Source organism: Vidua macroura, chromosome 21, assembly GCF_024509145.1.
Source record: "Vidua macroura isolate BioBank_ID:100142 chromosome 21, ASM2450914v1, whole genome shotgun sequence".
Taxonomy (NCBI): domain Eukaryota; kingdom Metazoa; phylum Chordata; class Aves; order Passeriformes; family Viduidae; genus Vidua; species Vidua macroura.
The window spans coordinates 4,234,335-4,252,568 of NC_071591.1; the positions used below are offsets into that span (position 1 = coordinate 4,234,335).

The following is an 18,234-nucleotide window of genomic DNA, read 5'->3' on the forward strand; positions in this document are numbered from 1 at the left end:
ACATCAAAGCAAGTGGGATTTTGCTGTTGACTTCACTGGAGCTGAGCTCCATCCACTGTGGTTGTAGGATGGTTTTAATCTCTCTCAGGAACTTAGAAATACAAAATAACCAGTTTTTATGTGGCTCAATCTGAAAGAATAGAGCTTCTCTTCATGGGAAAAGTTCTGTATCATTTAATGGGGATGGAATTACAGCAGTTCTGTCAATATGAAACAGACTCCTTCAGGAATGACTTGAAAAATATATTAATGCAATCAAGCTCTTGGTGTGTTTGTTAGCTCCATGTTTATATTGCCATGGAGTTTTGAGTGGTCAGCTCAGAAGCTGCAGGGGCATTTCCCAAGTTTTCAGGAGGGTTAATCTCTATTAAATTCCTTAAATTTGCCACATGGACAGTACCATAAGCTGGGAGTGCAGTGGGACAGGGGGGGATTGAGGAGGTGTCAGGAGGAGCTGAACCTGATCCTATTGGGACGTTGCCACTGGAGGAAGGTTCAGCTCTGCTCTCAGCTCTCTGTGCTCTGAGTCATGTATATATTATAGTCCTGCACACAGGAACCTCATTATGATGCTCTTCAGTTCCCATTGCCTCAACTCAAGTCCATTATAAGTACCATGCTGGAACATGTATTTTTTGGGCTTCTGTGTGCAGCCAGGGAGCAAGCTGAAGTGCCTGTAAAATGTATATTTTATATTTAGGTATATGAAATATATATGTGGCTATGTCTGGGCGTGTGAATGTTCACCTGCCTACAAAGAGAATAAATTTGATCTTTCAACTTTTATGGAGGGGGGCAAGGGGGACTTGGTGAGTTCTAGAGAAGGTGTGTGGAGGTTAGTAAAAAGTTGTTATTAAAACAAAATCCTTCATTTTGTTTTGAAGTATAATGGAAGCAGGAGATGTTACAGCCAGGCTTTTTGGTGGGTTTCCCCATCTTTCTTTTTTTTTTTTTTTTCCTGTTTTAAGAATGAACTTTTCTACCTCAGTCTAGTCTTACTGTGTTTCAAATTTTTTTTTCATTATCATGTTCTCTTAATGAAATCAGAAGTTTTCAATACTTATCCCAACCTTTCAAACCTAAAACCTGCCATCTTCATCACTGGAAGTTTCCTTCTGACAGAAATCCATGTATCTTTTCCTGGTGAAGTTGGCATTTTTGGGAGTTACCCTGATGTCTCAAACTGGTTAAATGACTTTTTTTCTCTTGCATTTCTTCTTTTAGATTATAAATAATGTTATTGTCCACAGTCATTATGCCAGTGCTTTGGGATCTGCCAGAACAGGCTTTTAAGGAATCACAAGGCAGAAAAAGTTCTCCTATTCCACTGTTCCTCCATGATGGCAACAGTGCTGCTTATTTAGCAGAGGGATGGGGATGCAGATCAAGCAAACCTCTGGGGTAGGCTTTTATCTTTGGGGTCTTGGAAAAATGTGTAAGGTCTCAAATTAATTGTCCTGCTCATCCAAACCAGGATTAAAGCTTGCCTGTGTGAGTAAAACACGTGGAATGGCTTCCATGCCCTTCCAGTAGCACTGATTTATTTGATCTGTCCAGACACTCAGTCATGGGCAGGTTTTATTTTCACAGTTTGCCTCTGAGTCAGTTTTAAATTTAGATTTTTTTTTTTATTATTATTATTGGGGTGGGTTTTTTTTTTTTTTAGTTTTTTAGATGAACCTCCCTGGAAGACAGGAATCAAACACAGGTTTTTTTTCATGCCCATTAGGGTGCAATTTTAAAATGAATTCTGTCTCAAGGGTCTGAAGGGGATAAAAGACAAAGTGGAGATGGGAGGAGGGGAGAAGCTGTTTTCCGAGGACATTATGTTTCCTGCCATTTGCTTTTTTTTTTTTTTTTTATTTATATCTCTTGCACTGACCTCACACTTTGGAAATTATGCACCTAGCTTTTTATCCCTCATTTTTGTCTTACTTTTTTTTTTATTTTCCCCCAGCACCAGGAAGAAGAGATGCCTCATTTTGAAACCTAAAGGGGGGAATAAGAAAAGTCCTTTGTAATATATTGCCATATTATCACTAAATCCCCTGACAGTTGTGACACAGAAGCAAGTCACCTGTCACTTAAGCTTGAGGTCTCTTTAATTTTCTCCTGGAATTCGCACCAGGCTGTCTTTAATTTGAGGCCTTTATTGGAATTCTGAAACCTTTCTGCCTCCCTGGTGCTCAGATCTATTCTGAGTGCTGTTACAGAATGTATACAATAACCAACACAGGGATTCAGAGGGGGCTGAAGCACTGTTTATTTAACACTCTGGAGGGATTTTCGTGCTTATTCGGTCCTGGCTACCCAGCTTTCAATATCGCTTTGACAACCGTTATGCCCTTCTCATTAATTTTAAACAGTTAAAACACAGGAAAAAGAGAAAAAGTTTTCATTATTAAAGTGCTTTACTTTTTAATAACAGAGGATTCTGTCCGCCAGGGGAAAGGGCAAACCTCACTAATTTCACATTCATATTAAAAAGCGCTGGGAAGGTGACACTTGGTGCTGCCAGGAGGCTTAACAAAAGGAAAGTGCTGGGGGCCGGGAGGAGCAGGCGGGGCCAGAAAGTTTTGTGTTTCACGTCGGTGGAAACTTGGTAGTGACAACAAGGAGTGGCCACTTCGGGCAGGCAGCTCCACTTGGGGGTCACTGAACCTCTGCAGGGCCCTTGGCTGGGGGCGGTCTCAGCTTCAGGGCACACCTGAAGTCAAAGGAACCTGTGAAAGGAGTGTCCAGAGAAGGGCAGCAAAGCTGAGGAAGGGTCCAGAGGGTAAATTATGTGAGGAGCAGCTGAGGGAACTTGGGTGGATGAGCCTGGAGGAAAAGAGGTTCAGGGAAGACAGCTCACAGACAGGAGGGTGCAGCCAGGTGAGGGTCAGGACCTGCTCCCAGGGAACGAGGACAGGAGGAGAGGACACAACCTCAAGCTGTGCCAGGAAAGGTTCAGGTGGAACATCAGGAAGAATTTCTTCACTGCGAGGGTGGTCAAGCATTGGAATGGAAGCCCAGGAAGGTGGTGGAGTCCCCATCCCTGGAGGTGTTCAGGAAAAACTGGATGTGGCACTCAGTGCCATGGTTTGGTTGACAAAGTGATGATCAAAGTTTGGACTCGATGATCTTGGAGGTCTTTTCTGACCTAAATGATGCTGTGATTCTGTGAGATGGATTCTGTGAGCCTTTCTTGAGAGGACTGGGAGACACCAGAGACCAGAGATCTAGGAGAGTTAATGAGTTACAATAGCCAGGCTGCTCTTGGAGGTGCAGGTGGACAGTCAGTCCAGGCAGTGAATGAGCAGGAGCTGCAGCCCCAGGTGTGTTTGCTTTGCTGAGGAATTACCTGGAATTCTGGAAGCTGTGGGATCCTGAGTTTCAGAGAGGGCACAGTGCAGGGCATTTAAACTACATTTGGGGTCTGTCTCTGGGCACATTTGCTGTTGGGTACAGAGTGGCACACCTGGCATAGGAGAGCATTTTGTGTCAGGTGCTGGCAGCTCCCACAGTCCCTGGGGTTTGTTTGTGGTGTCAGTGGGATGTGGCTCCTCTGGACTGGCAGTAGTGCAGAGGAAAGAGGGGTTTGCAGCATTAGCATGCAGATCTGCTAGGGAGGAACAGCAGGATTGCTGCCTTGGCACAGGGCTGCTCCAGAATCCCAGGAGCTGGATGTTTGTATGCAGTCAGCCCTGCTGGGGTGAGGGGTCTGACCACTGTCAGGTTGCTGCCTTGGATCTGGCACTCTCACTCTTGGATGCTGGTTCCTGTCTTGAGTCACACTGGAGAACTGTGGCCCTTTGCTGGGAGAGGTGCACATCCATGGACGCTTGGCTATGCACTTTGCTGTCAGCTTTCCATCAAAAATTTCACTTGTTTTCTGGTCCACATTTCCTTGCTCTGCCTGGATCCCTCAGAGAGGGAGAGAGCCTCTCTTCTCCTCCCAGTAACAGCTTGCTCCCAGGAATGTTTGTTTTCCATTTCCTGAACTGCATCCTACAGTCTGATCCCAGGAAAGCTGGAACACGTGCAAAATTGCCCTTTTGGCCTGAGGAAGTTTATTCTGTCGTGCCTGTGGTGCAAGGGGCTTGTCCTGCTCTAGAGGAGCCAAGTGATGGCAGTTCCAGTCAAACATGATGTGTTGGCAGTCAGGAAGCCTCATGTAGAAGTCCATGCTGGAATTCATGAGAAGTTCATTTGGTTGCCTTTGTTCACAGGTGCTGAATTTGTCTCTTCTCTGGAGCTTGGGGTGATTGTGGATCTCGTGGTCTCCTGCCCTGGGTGTTTTGGAGAAGTGTACAGGGGTGGGAGCTTGCAGCATCACTCTGAAACTGTCACTGCGGGGTCTGGGGGGAGTTATTCCAAATAATTCCAATGGAAACTAGAAGTGGGATCTGGCCTGTTGTACCTGGAAGCAAAAACAAAAAGGGAAGGGAAGAGAAAAGCAAGGGGAAAAGATACGTGATAGATGTTAGAAAACACAAAATTAAAACTGATTTGTTCTCCCCACCACACAGTGCTCACTGGCTGCTCTGACTTTAACATCTTTATCTGGATTTTTTTTTTTCCTCTAGTAATATTGAGAGGATTACCTTTGTTGGCCCCTGGGTAGTTGCTGTGTGATTTTACTGTTATTAAATCTATTGTAAACTGCTTCATTATTCCTGACTCAAATTCTCTCTTTCCTCTAATCCTCCTGCCTCCCTGGTAGAGATCCTGTGGCAAGAACCCTCAGGAAGTCCGGGAGAGGGCCACGGTCCTGCAGACAAAATTTGAAAATCACGTCCATTCCAGCGAGGCGACTGTCCAGTGGGCAAAGAAAGGTCAGTGAGTTTCCTTCCACTTATCCCAGGGCTCAGAGGAGCTGCCAAGGTTTTCTTCTGGGGCACAGCATCAGGGAAAAGGCCTGGAAGAAACATTTTGGGGCCGTTGGGCTCTGCAGGGGGCTGAGGCAGGCCCAGAAGGCTTTGTGGTGATATTAAATGTTAATTTCTGGCGTTCCCGTATTACGTGCAAATGAGATTTAGTCTTGGCTTTCAGTGGGATTCACATCCAAGGGCTTTGACCCAATCACAGGAGCGAGTGGGTTGTGTGTGTTGTGCTGGGAAGGGGATGGGTGACTTCCTCCACCACATGCTGCTGCAATTCCCATCAGATGCCTCCAGTTCACCCCAGGGGTGAATTTAAAGCCTGAAAGGCAGGATGCAACCCTGACCAGGAAAGGATCTTGGATTGGAGCTGGTTGAGTGGGATGGGAGGTAAAAGAGAGAAGGGCAACAACTCAAAAAGGCAGGAAGAATAAAAACTGGGATGGACTTGATAATTGTAGCTGTGTACAAGTCTGGGGTTTGATGTGCCATCTTTTCCAAGCAGTTGTCACTGAGCAGTGTAAGAGACTCTGCCCTTCTTCCTCTCAGTTTGGAAAATCGAGAGGAAGACAGATTTGGGAGAAAGATTAAGATCTTGCTGGGGATGTGGTAGGAAAAGAAACACCAAACTGTCCCCTGAGAGAAGCCATAAAGGTGGTGCAGGGTAGGCACCGTGGGAAGTCAGGCCCCAGAGCTCCTGGGCAATTACTTGGATTTTGACTCAGAGTTACTGAGACAAGTCCACAAAATGCAAACCCTTTATGAAAGAGACTAAGCCATTCTTCCTCACAGTATTTAGGAGCCTTTCCCCTTTTTTTGTTTCTCCTCTTCCCACATCTCCCTTCCTGATTGTTTTCTTTTTTACCTCATTGCTCTGAGTCAAGCCCTGCTCTTTAAGCTTGTATAGAAGTTTTTTCAGTTCTGCAGCATTTCCAATTCAAGGGGGTCCTGGTGAGATGGATTTGAATGGTCTGCATCATTCCTGTTTACCATTCTGTGTTCCTGCTGTGTGCACCTGCATACAGGTGTGGGACAGGTGTGCCTTGTGTGCTCACCTTCTGAAATCACCTTCCAAGGGGTCCAAAACCATATGGGGAAATTGCTCTTGGAGCTATACAATGTTTGGAGAAACTGGAGAAGGAGAGGCTGTTCTCAAGATAAAAATTAAGTTCAGCATGAAAACTGTTTGGAATCTTGAGAAGTGATTGTTCAGGAGGTCAGAGGTGCTGTTTTTTTCTGAAAGTTGTACTCCCTTCTCAGGTGATGACACAGCAGAGCAACCAGAGTATCTCCTGTGACTCTCTGCTTACCCCAATTATTCTGCATGGTTTTTTTTTTTTTGTTATGTGTGGCTGTATTGAGGGGCAAAGGATTTGAAATTCTGCTGTTTCACTCTTTGCTCTCCCCCCACCACTGCACATCCCTGGGCTGAAATCTCACCCCACCTCCAGCAGTTGCAGAGTGCTGATTTCAGTTCCTTGGGGTTTTCAAACACTTTCCTTCTGCAGTGAAAGTGTTGGACTTGCTAGACAAGCAGCTTGCACCCATTTTCAGGTGTGTGGTGTGGTTTTGTAGCTGCTCTTTTAAATCCACAATCTCAAAGCATGTGACTACAACAATCATAATCCTTCATTCTGCATGGATGAGCTTCTTCCTGCTCTCTTGGGATTTCTTGTACCCCATGCAAACTTCTAACCTGAAATGCCTGTGACAGGAACAACCAGTGAATAACTCTGGTCACACCTAAAAAACCTCTGTGGTTCCTCTCTACGCAGTGCCACTGTGCACACACCCACACACACACACTTGTTGCTGACCTCAGCACTAATAACTTCTTTAGCCACAGAAAAGAAGCACAGAAAATACATCAGGAAATGCTGAAATACTGTGCATCCCATTTATCTTGTAGAGGAGCACTCCACCTCTTTTTCCAACTCTGCTATCTACATATGCAAATTTTCCACTGCTGAGTGGCTTCCATAAGCCCCTCTTCCTCCCCTCTGAGCCAGGCATCATGAATAATTAACATGGCAGCTGGCTTTTGCTTTCATGGCAGACAATCAATTGGAAACTGTGCCAGAGATGCATTTGTTTCTCTCTCTTTTTCTGTTTCTCCCCATTTTCTGACCTAGTCAATGTTAATAAGCAGTGTCTGCACTGCAGCCTGCTTTCAAAAGGCGAGTGGCTCCCTGCCCGCTCTCCCCTTCTGCCTCTGGGTCCCGTGCTTTTCACACTCAAATCAAATGGTTCAGGGAAGGTGCTGCCCTTCAAACTTGATTGACTGATCAGCAGTGAGATGGGTGGGAGGAAGGGTCTGCCTGGGCCCTGCTACCTGAAGGATAAACCTTTTGGAGCCCCTTTTGGGAAGTGGAGGATGCTCATCCCAAGGCTTTGCATGGTGATAGGTGCTTCATTTCCGAGCTGTGGGGCCAGAAGGAGCTCAGGAGACTGATCCTGTGAACCCCTGAGTTACAGAGAGGGTAAGGAAGCAAACCCTGCTTTCCTCCTCCTCATTTCCCAGCTTTACAGCCAGCAGTTGAGCTTTTTGCATCCTCCTTTCTGTCCTCAGCTCCTGTGTGTGGAGAGAGACAGCTGAGTCACAGGAGCCCAGGGCTGTGGCACAGTGCTCAAATCCGTGGTGGTTTTGGTGCATCCTTCCCTCCTGCTCTGGCAAAGTGCCTCCCAGTTTATCCAGCCATGCTGAGGCTGTGCCCTGGGGCCAGTGCTGGGAGCTGGCTGCCAGCTGAGAGCCTGGTGAACAGGTTATGTCACCTGTCTCCCTTTCATATCCCATTACCCTTTTTAAAATAACACCCAACCATCTAACCCCCATCACACATAGAACACGCTGGCTTTTTTCTTTTCTTCCTTTGATTTTCCACACTTGTATTTCCTGGAGAAAAATGGGAATGCAGGGGTGCAAAGGACCAATCTAAATCCTCTGTCTTACATGAGCACAAGTCCAAATCCCACTCCAAGCCAGTCCGTGTTACCTTAGACTTGTGTTGGTGTGATAAAAACTCTCAACAGCTCAGGCTGTTTCTTCCTGTGGCATCAAGGTAAGGACCCCTGTACATGAATTATGGCCTGACCAGCACTTGTACCAGTCTTTGTGAGTTGTTTTCCTAAAGCTCTGTCTCTTTGATCACAAAATCATAAAAGAATTTCAACTTTAAAAAAATCCAATAAAGCATTCCATATCTGGCCACTCTAATTGCACATAAAAGCCAGAAAACATGGCTCTGGCAACAATGAGAGGTCTAAAGACCTGATAGTAAAGATTTTTAAAAGAATCTCATCCACAAAGGTCTGCATTTCAATCTCATGAGTGCTGTAATGAACATCTCAGCTCTGAGCTGCTCGGAGGTGAGGCAGTTTCCTGGGCACTGTGACCTGCAGCTCCAGCCAGGCTCTCAGTTCAGCTCTGGGCTAGTGCCTTGCAGCTCTCCCTGGTTCTGTGTGCTCTGACTCACAGCTGGCTCTGGCAGGTGTCTGTCAGGACTTTGGGAAGAGGAGAGCCTTTGACACTTTCCTGGGGAGCTGGTACCAGCAGCTTTTCCTCTCTGCCCAGCTGTGGGAGGTGAGCTCAGGCTTCATAATAACAGGATCTTTAGTATCAGCCATTTCAAGTGCTGTGAGGCAGACAGCTGTATTAGCTCCAATGGGACTGAATTCAAAACAGGAGCAAGTTCCTATTGTTCCCTTTGAAGTGTTACACCTTCTCGTAGGTGAATTTGACCAATAACTTTATGAAAAAAAAAAAGCAGCAGAACAAGAGTTTTGAGAGCATTTGAGCTGGTTTATAAGCTCTCAGAAGGATGGCCTTCAGACAGGAGACTGAGACAGTATTTGGAATTTATCATTCTCTTTTTTGGGAAAACACAGGTCTCTCGGTGCTCAGAAGCCTCTAAAAGAGCAGCATTGTGAAATTGGGAAGAAGGTGCAAAAACCTCAATCTTTTCTTCTCATCGATTGGGAAAAGGAGTTCGCTTTGCTCAGTAAACAGAGCTTTGATGGATTCCCTGGGTCCTTCCAGGAGCTGATCTGCTAAAATGACATTTTTATTACTGTTCATAAACTCCAATCTCCGGCTGCTGCCAAGAGATTAGACATAAGCTGTGGGCAAACTTGCTGGTCTGGTGGCTCAACAGGCAAGGGCAGGAGAGGTGAGAGTTTAGAGCTCACTGCTGTCAGGAGTGAGAGGGAGAGGAAGATGCAGGAGGTGCTTTGGAGTGAGGGCTGGGGGGACACAGGAGGGTTTAGCAAGCAGAGGAGCAGCAGGGGATTGAGGGGGGAGGCATTTTGTGAGCTGCAGAGTTTCCTTCCTGGAAGTCCCTCTATTCCCAGAGCAGGGGCCAGCCCGGGTGTAGTGAACGTTCAGGGGACGGGGAGGAGCAGAGGTAGTGCTCATATTAGTGGATGATTGTCTTTAGAGCAATGAGCCCTGAGGGAAGGGCATTACAGGAATATAAAGATGGGAAGGGAAATTTGCACACAGTTCTATTATTTTTCCCTTTTGAGAAGGTGAGCTCTGTTCTCAGTGTGCTGATGAGTCAGGAAATCCATCCGGCTCTCAGATATTTATAAGGGACTAGCTGGTAACTGGTGAAAAATGCATGGACTACTGGGACTCTAATATCAGAGGAGTCTTCCTGTGCCATCTCCATGCTTCTCTGTCTTCGTCCCTGCATCTCTCTTCCCGCTCTCCTCTTATCTGCTGCCACTCAGAGTCAATGACTTGAGGGAAATGCCACAAACTCACCTTTTGTGGCCAAAGGAGCAGCCTTGCAGGAGCCAAACCCAGTGCAATTCAATGGAGCTTTGTTTCAGTTCCTAACACCTCCCCAGCACTTACCTTCCCCTTTTGGGATTGTACCAGTACTGTGCAACCTTCACAGGTTTTTAACATGCCACCCTTTGCTGCCAGCTGCTGACCAGAAGGTGTCCCAAAGGACCAGCCCCACGTCCTTTCAGATGGAGCAGCTGAATCTTTAAGTGTGTGTGTATGTGTATAAAAATGCAGCAGCAAACAGAATTCACTGGTGTTTTTCTTTCCCCTCAGCACTGCAGTCTTTCCTTTGTGCCTATACCACCTATCCCAGGGATCTCAAGCACATCTTCCACATCAAATCTCTCCACCTGGGTCATGTGGCCAAGAGCTTTGGGCTGAGAGATGCCCCCCAGAACCTGACTGCTCTTCCAACTGCAGGCTCAAAGAGGAAAACCAAACCAAGACCAAACAGGTAGGTCAGTCTGATGTTCCTGAGCTGTGCTGTGCTTTGCTCCTCAAGGTGGTTGGGCTTGCTCCAGGAATCGAGTGTAAAAAAAAGCAGATCTGTTGGTAGAAATGATCCTTCTGCAAACCTGGAGGTGCGAGTAGCTCTGGCAAAGGCATTTCTGCAAAATCCTGTGGGATCTCTCCTGAGAATAGTCTGCAGCAAGCCCAGAGTTGCAGCTCTATCCCCTCTAGAGTGTGCTCAGGGCTGTTCTGGGTCCTCCTGTTCTGTGTAAGGAGTTGGAGACTCCCTGATGCTGCTGGAGGAGCCCTGAACCCTCTTCTGTGCCTGCAAGGGAGCTGAAGGTGCTCAGTGCATCTGATCCTGGCTGCTCTGAGTTGGTTCCACAGGACAGATAATCCTCTCTCTTGGGATCACAATGCTGAGGACACGCTCTCTTCCCCAGTGCAATGGCAGGATCCAAACCTCTGCCTTGCCAGTAAAATCATTGCAATCGTTCAAAGGAGGAAAATCTTTTTTCTTTATCAGCATTAGTTGTGACTCTTTCCGTGTAATTGTTGCTACAAACCCCGTTAGCAAGCCTTAGCCATGCAATTAAAGCACTAATCCACATAATTGTTCCAGGGCTGGGCACTTCTCTTGCACATGCACCTATCCTATGAAAAGAAAAAAATGCAAGGGGAAGGGATTTGAAAATAAAAAGTTGGAGCCTGCATTGTCCTGCTTTCAGCAGCCACCAGGGACAGGCCACTGCTCTGCCTCCTGCTCCAGCTGACCCTCCTCAGCAGATGGGCAACAGGATGGGAATGCCCCTGTGAGCAGGGGATTTAAGGGAGCTTTATTTCGGGAAGAATAGCCTGATTAGCTGATAAAGAGCATGTAAGATGGTATGGGGTGGGCTTTGATGTCTTGCTGGCCCAGCAGGGTGTCAAGCTATGACTGACAGTAGCGTGTCACAGGATTACTTGGCCTGTAACAATGCCTCTCTCTGTTCCTGTGATGTTGCTACTCTGTTAGAGCTACTTTTTCCCTTGTTACAAACCTCTTTTAGATGGGGGTTCCTCCTACCCAAGTCTTCATCCCATTATAGCACAGACAAGCTCAAGATACAGTAGGTACTTACACACAGGACGTGTGGGGTTGGGGGATGTGGAGGTGTTGGAGCAAATGGTCTGAGAGTGATTTGAGAGCTCATTTGCACGTGGATCACAGAATTGCAGCTCAGGGAAAGTGGGCAGACTTTGCACGGCTCTGTCACGGCTCAAGCTCCAGATTTCAAATCCGAGGGCATCTGCAAAGTTAAGACCCTGCAAAAAATAGCCAAAGTTGTGATGTGCAATAATTGTTCCTGCCTGTGAAACTTGGCTTTAATCAGCTTTCTCTGTGTGTACTTTAAAAAATAAACAAAAAAAGGGAGAGAGTATATTAGTATTTATAGGATAGTTTAGAGAAAGTGAATATTGATTCAAATTCAGTTTGCACTTGCATAAATCCAAGATTATGCTATTAACTTAGAGAATTGCTTTTGATTTCACACTGACAAAGCAGAAAGCAAAACTTAGCCTGCCATTTAGAAGACAAATGGTTTCTAAATGTAAAATGCAAGGCTTGAAATTATAACAGCACAGTCACAGAGCAATCTTTTAAATTATATTTCTCACATGATGCTGTGAGTGTTGGTTGTCGTATTACACATTGTCTCCCAACATCTGATACTGGTTTTTAATCAGGCTGCTCACTAAAGCCTCATCTCTCAGCACCTGCCTAGAGAATAAAGAGCAGGCACTCCAGGTTGAAAGTGGGGTAAAGGCAATCATTAAATGTTTCCTTAGGAGGACAAAGAAAACTTTTCATTTCTTTTGAAGTCTCCTTTTGTGCTTGGCGCCTCCTTGGAGAGCCTGCTCGGGGAAGGTGAGACAGTGAGAGGGAGCAGCCAGGTGTGTGATGTTTCAGTGCTGAAATGTGGGAGCAGCCCTCTTCTCAATGCCCATGTCAACTTCCATGCATTTTTCAGAGGTCTTTGTGCAAACCAGCTGTCCCCTTAGCTGCAGCAGATCCTGCAAAACCCGATCTGAAGACGGAAAAAATAATTGCTGGCGATGTTTTTTGAAAGTTGCAGTGCTGTGTTGAGGTGAGAGATGAGCACACGAACCAGATACTGCATATTGAATTACAGCACATCAGCTTAGTCAGTGTCTGGGCTCATGCTTTGACTGCAGGGTAGAGGCAAGGAAGCTGATCCCACCTCCAGTGAGGGATTAGCTGTCCTTGCTTCTCTGTGGAGTCGCAGCACGCCGAGGAAGTGGCTGACAGGCCAGATAGACTTGTCTTTTGACTCCTTCACAATGCACATGCCAAAGACCCACTGCCATCCCTGTGCTGCTCAGGCTGTTGCATTCTGGATCAACTGAGGGTCTGCTTTCCCTTTGAAATCAGGAAGGCCAGTGTGTGCCCCCAAAGGCTTTCACTGCAGTGAGCAGTTGCAACTTAATTTGGCTTTTTTGTGAGTTCAGGCCATCACAAAGAAAGATGACTCTTCAGTTCAGCTGATTCTGTGGAGCTCCCTGCTACAGGAATTTCTGATGCAAGAAATGCTCAGAAGGATTGAATTTACTTACGAGTATCAAGAATTGCTACAGCATATGCAAAAAGTGATATAAAAACAAAGGTGAAAACCCCCTCATGCTTCAGAGTTTCAGGTGGGTTTCAGGAACCCACCCAGCAGGAGAAGGAGTTCTTAATTCCTGAATTCCTCTGCTTTTTCCCCTGCCCAGGTCTGAGCTGATTCAAATGAAATGGGATCAGGAAGAGGTGTTTGAGAGCACTGCTGTACATCATTAGCACAGTGCCATTGCTCTGATGTGGAGATGGGCATGGCCTGAAGGCTTTGGCTGCAGGATCATTGTGTTAATTGTTCTTCAGCACGGTCAGATAGAATCAGACAATTCCTGAGAAACAGACCTTGTAGCCCTGTGTCCTCCCCATGGCCAGGGCAGCAGTTTCATTTGGGTGCAAACTCGTGGCCTTTTACCTTCTCTCTAACCTCACATCCTTGGTTCCACTTTTGAACATCTTGGCATTGACAATTTTGAAAAAATACAGGGCTTGTGACTCAAGGCTGCAGCTGGGCCTCCCTGCACAGCAATTGTCTCATCATTAGAAGCACTTTGCTTGCCAGTTTTTATGTGCATATTTAGAGCTTTCCTGATACCACTTAATTAGTCAAAATGCAGCTTTGGAATTCTGCCCACTGGGAATTTCACTTTGGGCAGTCTGCTCTAGAAAGCCAAACTGGAGCTCAGGTAAGAGCATGTATCCATGGGCAAATGGAGCCAAAAATGAGAGTAAGAGACATGGCTGCTGTGAAAGGAAGCATCACCATCACTCTTCATTAAGGCAGTTCAGGGACACAGGTGAGTCCTGGCTACCACATCACAATGTTATAAAAGAAATCCTCATATGAAATTAAAGTTTTATAGTTGTAAAATCCATCTGATTGTTTCCTGCATACAGCAGTGCCCTTTATTACTGTCCTGTTCCACTGTGGCTGCAGCACAGAGCTTTTGCTCCATCTCTAATCAAGTTAACAGTGCTTGCACACAGAGCTGGAAAACCTCTGTGCTGGGGGCTGTGCACCAAAAATTGTCATCTCTCTGTAACTGAAGTGTATTCTGTTCTCTAGGCTGGGAAAAGGCCTGACAGAAGCAAGAATCCTGGGAGGATCCCAGCCTCCCAGTGCTGCTTTTGTCCTTTTCCCATGGGGTGAAGACCAAGGGATGGCAGTGGAAGTGAGACTGGGGTTTCTGTGTGGCTGAAATGCATTTGACTTCAGTAGAACAAGGTGGGCTTTGCTGTTCAGCACATCCCAGTGTGGAGACCACCCTGCCCTGAGTGTTCTGGAACAGGCTTGGTGCTCATTCTGGCTGGGTAATCATTTTCCTTGATCTTCTCAAGCATCTGCATCAGCTGGAAGCAGAGGACCTGGGCCATCTGTTGACCTGTCGAGAGCAGTGTAGGATTGCTGATGGATTTCTTGCCCCCACTCTGCAAAAACAACAGCAGCAAAACCAACCCAAACAGGGTTGCATTGGCTGCAGATGGTTCATCCAATGCTATAAGTAGGAAAAGCAGGTGTTGCAGCAGCCTTGGCCCAGAGGTAACCCAGCTCTGCTGCTGGCACAGTGTCAAGGAGCTGTTGGAGATGCTGTCAGGCAGATTGATAGTGCAATCCACGTTGAAATGTTTTCTGATAAATGGAACGGCCTCCTCGGGTCTCCTCCAAAGACACACCATGAGTTCTGGGAGTGTGTGTCAGAACTTCATCCTCCTCCTTCCTCAGCTGGAGCAATTTGGGAGCCTTTGGATGCTGCAGATGCTGGGAGTTGGTTAAAGGTCACTACACCTGTGCACTGCATTGCAGCAGCATCTCACACAGCAAGACAAAGGAGCAGGCAGTGGTGCCAGCCAGGTTGAGAGACACCTCCAAGAACAAGCTCACTCACCACTGAGGTGAAAAAATGAGCAGAGGCATCTTCTGAGCCAGAAAACAAGACCCAGGAGAAAGAGATCAGTCCAAACCATTCAGATTTCCTCAGAGATGGAGGGTTGGGCAGCAGCAGCATCCCTAAGGTCACTGTGGCTCCCAGGTGGGGAAGGGGAGCAGCATGCTGGGAACAGCTCTGTAAGTGGGTGCAGAAGGGAACTGAAGCAGAGGAAAGAAGGATTTTACTCTTTCCTTCACTGCACACTTTTTCTTCCAGATGTTCCTCTCCTGCCTTTTCATCATTCAGTGATGTATTTAGCAAGTTTGTCATGTTTAAACAGTGAATAAAATAATCCCAGTTTTCTGGAGGATAACAGAATTTTTTTTTTTTTGTCTCTAAAACTTTGGCCTGGTCTTTTCCAGCCTTTCAGGAGATAACAAAGTCATCTGGGGACAGTTCCTCTTTTTGCTTATTGTCTCTCTGCTGAGGGTATTGGTACCAGCTTTTGTGAGGTTGTAGCTTAATTACAGATGTGCACAGGCAGCTCTGAACCTGAGTCTTTTATTCCTTCCTCTGTCTCAGTATACCATGATACCTAGACATGAGATCACAGCAAGAGATGCTCATCATCCATGTGTTTTTCCAGTGATGGGAACATGGGTTCTGTCTGTGGTGCAAATGCATCTTTACACTTACAGCCTTTCTGTGAAGCTTTTTGCCACAGTATCACCACACACCTCCCTTAAATTAACACCCAACCAGCCCTTAGCATCAGGGAAAGCACAGGGAGCTGGGAGAGTGGACATGGAGGCCAAAGAGATTAAAAACCTTGCTCAAGGATGCTCAGGGGTGAGTGTTAAGGTCTTGGTCAGTTCTCCTGGGCTTTGTCTCATAACCTGGCTGAGGGAAGGTGCCCTGTGGTTATCTTGCTGCTCTGGCAGAGCCCCAGAGACTGTCACCAGTTGGGCAGAGAGGGGAATTTGCAGCTTCACAGCAGGAATCAGGGCTCCTGACCTGGTGCAGTTTCCTGGTGTGCTGTCACTGCAGGCAGGTGCTGTTCCCTGTAGCTCTTCCATCTCATGGTTACACGGGGCCTTGACAGCTGCTCTTCTTCTGTCTGTGATGAGCACAGGTTCCACAGCACAACTCCATTGATTTTTGTGGCCCTGGGTTAGAGGGAGAAAGCTCCCTTTTCCCTGCATCCCTGCTTTTCTGTGCACAGCTGATCACCTCAGCAGGGAGTATTGATTTACTAATTGGGCAGCAATTTCACCTGATTGATAATAAAGTGTTGGACAACATCCCTGCTGAGCTGCAGCTCAGCCCTGCAGCTACTGGTGGATTCCTTGTCCTTCTGCAGCAGAGAGTTCCCTGTTGTTAAGTAAACTGGTCTGTTGCTTGGAAACCCAGGAATTACTGTAGGAAATGCTTGGAGACAACAATCAAAGTGTCAAATAGGAACCTCACCCACTGGTGGAGGGGGCTGAGCAGAGGATACACCTGCACAGGCTGTGGGAAGGGAGCGAGCAAACGCCGCAGGCAGCCAGGAGTTCACTTCCCTCGTCTGCCCTGTGTGTTTGGCCTACTGAATGCCTTGATCCATTGCTGCAGCCTGAATTTCTTCCTTCTCTTCAACGCCCAGCATGGGTTTGGACACTTTGAGGGCAAGGCTAGAAGGTGTCACCTTTAGGACACTTTGAGGGCACTTTGAGGCAAGGCTAGAAGGTGTCACCTTTAGGACTGCTGAGTCCTTGTGTTGTCACCAAAGCTTGCTGGCGTGGGTGTGGGGCTGCTGGTCAGTCCAGCTCCCTCGTGTGCAGAGGGACAGACAGGTTTCTGTTCTGTTTTTCTGGAAACACTTGACACAAGTCCTTACTAGAACTTGCTCAGAGAGGTGCACCCTGGAGGTGTTCAAGGCCAGGCTGGAAGGGGCTCGGGCTGGACCTGGTCTAGTGAAAGGAATAAAGGAATGAGTTGATGTTTAGAGTCCCTCCCAACCCAAACCAGTCTGTGACTCTGTGCTGATGAGGAGGAGAGTGGGACATGCCAACACCAGTAGCTGTGGACACCCTGTCATGCCCAGGACCATGGGAATGAGCTAGGGAGTGACTGATCCTGCACCCCAGAGATTGTACTTTAAATAACTGAGGGTGAGATTTGCCCAAGGTTATAGAGCAGGACAGTGGCAGAACTCATGGTGGGAAAATGCTGAGTGGGTTTTTATATTTATAGCTGGCAGTTTAGGGCTGCAGGGATATCCATGTTGGAGTTTGGTGGCCATGCAGAATGCAGCTACCCTTGCAAAAGCCATTCTCTGGAGAGGGAGGCTGTGAAGTGCATGTGATGGCTGCAGGACACTGCAAGAAAAGAAAATCTGTTGGATCTGTTGGGTTTAGACTCATGACATGCTAATTTTTTCCCTGGTTCGTTTAGGAGGGGGTTGTGTTTTCAAGCTCTGGATTTAAGCTCTGTTTATAAAATGTTTCCATTGTTCAATGTAATTGGGCTGTTCTGTTAGGTTGTTATTATTACTATTATTATTATTATTATTATTATTATTATTATTATTATTATTATTATTATTATTTCCAAACTGCTGTGTCACCTCATTCATCAGCCTTCAGGCACACAAGCTTCCCTCCTTCTCCCCACCACCCTGCAAGAGCATTTGTACAGAACAAAGGCTTGCTTTGAAAAACGCCGTGATATTTTGCCACCTTTGTGGAAACCTGTCACAACAATGCCTAATTTTGCATGAGGCAGAATTTCAAATCAAGCCTCAAGGAAAGGGAGCTGCTCCTTCTCTAATGTGCAATTGTCAGTGGCATTGCAGGAACCCACCCAGCAGGAGAAAGGGGTTCTTAATTCCTGAATTCCTCTGTTCTTCCCCCTGCCCAGGTCTGAGCTGCTCAAGAAGACCCACGGCAAACGCCGCCTTGCTGAGCTCCTGCGCTCTGAATATTCCAGTGGGATGGACACTGCTGGAGCCAAGGTCAAGAAGAAGAAGAAAAAGCAGAGAAAAGCTGGCAACCAGCAGATTCCAACATAAGCCAGGCCCTTCCAGTCATTGGCTGTAAAAGCTGCTTGAGTGCCTCAGCCGGGGGTCAGGGTGACCTGCCAAATCAACTGAGGAGTGTTTCAATTTATCAGGCAAATGTGGGAGGGATCCTGGGGATCTTGGCCTCCTCCCCTTCATTCCATAGGTCCAAGTGGAATGGAATCTAGGCGTGTCCTGTGGTACTGCTGCAATTAAATGTGGCCTCCTGAAGATGCTTCGTGTTCCTAAGATGTTTTTTTAGCAAGAAAAATAAAAGAAGGTTAAATATGATTTTCAGAGAAACGTGATGTGCGTGCAACATGAAAGTGAGACAAGTTTGGGCAGGCAGGAGGTGTTTTTCTGTTTAAAGAACACTCCACAATCCCTTCACTTGCTGTTTCCAGCCAGGTAGACATGGCAGGGGAGGTGTCCCAGGAGCACCGTGGAGAGGGGAATCTGCCCTGTCCCCTGTCTGTGTAAAGGGAGCACTTCTGCTCCTGTCTCAGGTAACAAAGCCACGTTGCTGCCACCTCCTCTCCTGTTCTCTGTGCACTGGGCAAGGTCTGTCCCTGGTCACTTAGTCAGAATTGCCACCTGCAGTGATGCCAGTGGCA

General features: G+C 46.9%; 1 protein-coding gene and 1 long non-coding RNA gene across 2 annotated transcripts in view; one reads left to right on the forward strand and one right to left on the reverse strand.

Annotated features, from left to right (window-relative positions):
- The window catches only part of DDX31 (DEAD-box helicase 31), a 44,180-nt gene extending 26,269 nt beyond the window's left edge, over positions 1 to 17,911 (forward strand). Inside the window, exons 18-20 of the mRNA XM_053996205.1 lie at positions 4,706 to 4,817; positions 9,925 to 10,105; positions 17,482 to 17,911. Of these exons, the coding sequence (XP_053852180.1) occupies positions 4,706 to 4,817; positions 9,925 to 10,105; positions 17,482 to 17,632 (444 nt within the window). The 3' untranslated portion in view covers positions 17,633 to 17,911. The remainder of the gene's footprint in view (positions 1 to 4,705; positions 4,818 to 9,924; positions 10,106 to 17,481) is intronic.
- On the reverse strand, positions 10,606 to 15,945 carry LOC128817594 (uncharacterized). The gene is made up of 4 exons (XR_008440240.1): positions 15,857 to 15,945; positions 15,598 to 15,749; positions 11,223 to 11,406; positions 10,606 to 10,755 (listed from the first exon to the last, which is right to left on the reverse strand). It is a non-coding gene; the product is annotated as an uncharacterized LOC128817594 (long non-coding RNA).
- Positions 17,912 to 18,234: the final 323 nt, after the last annotated feature.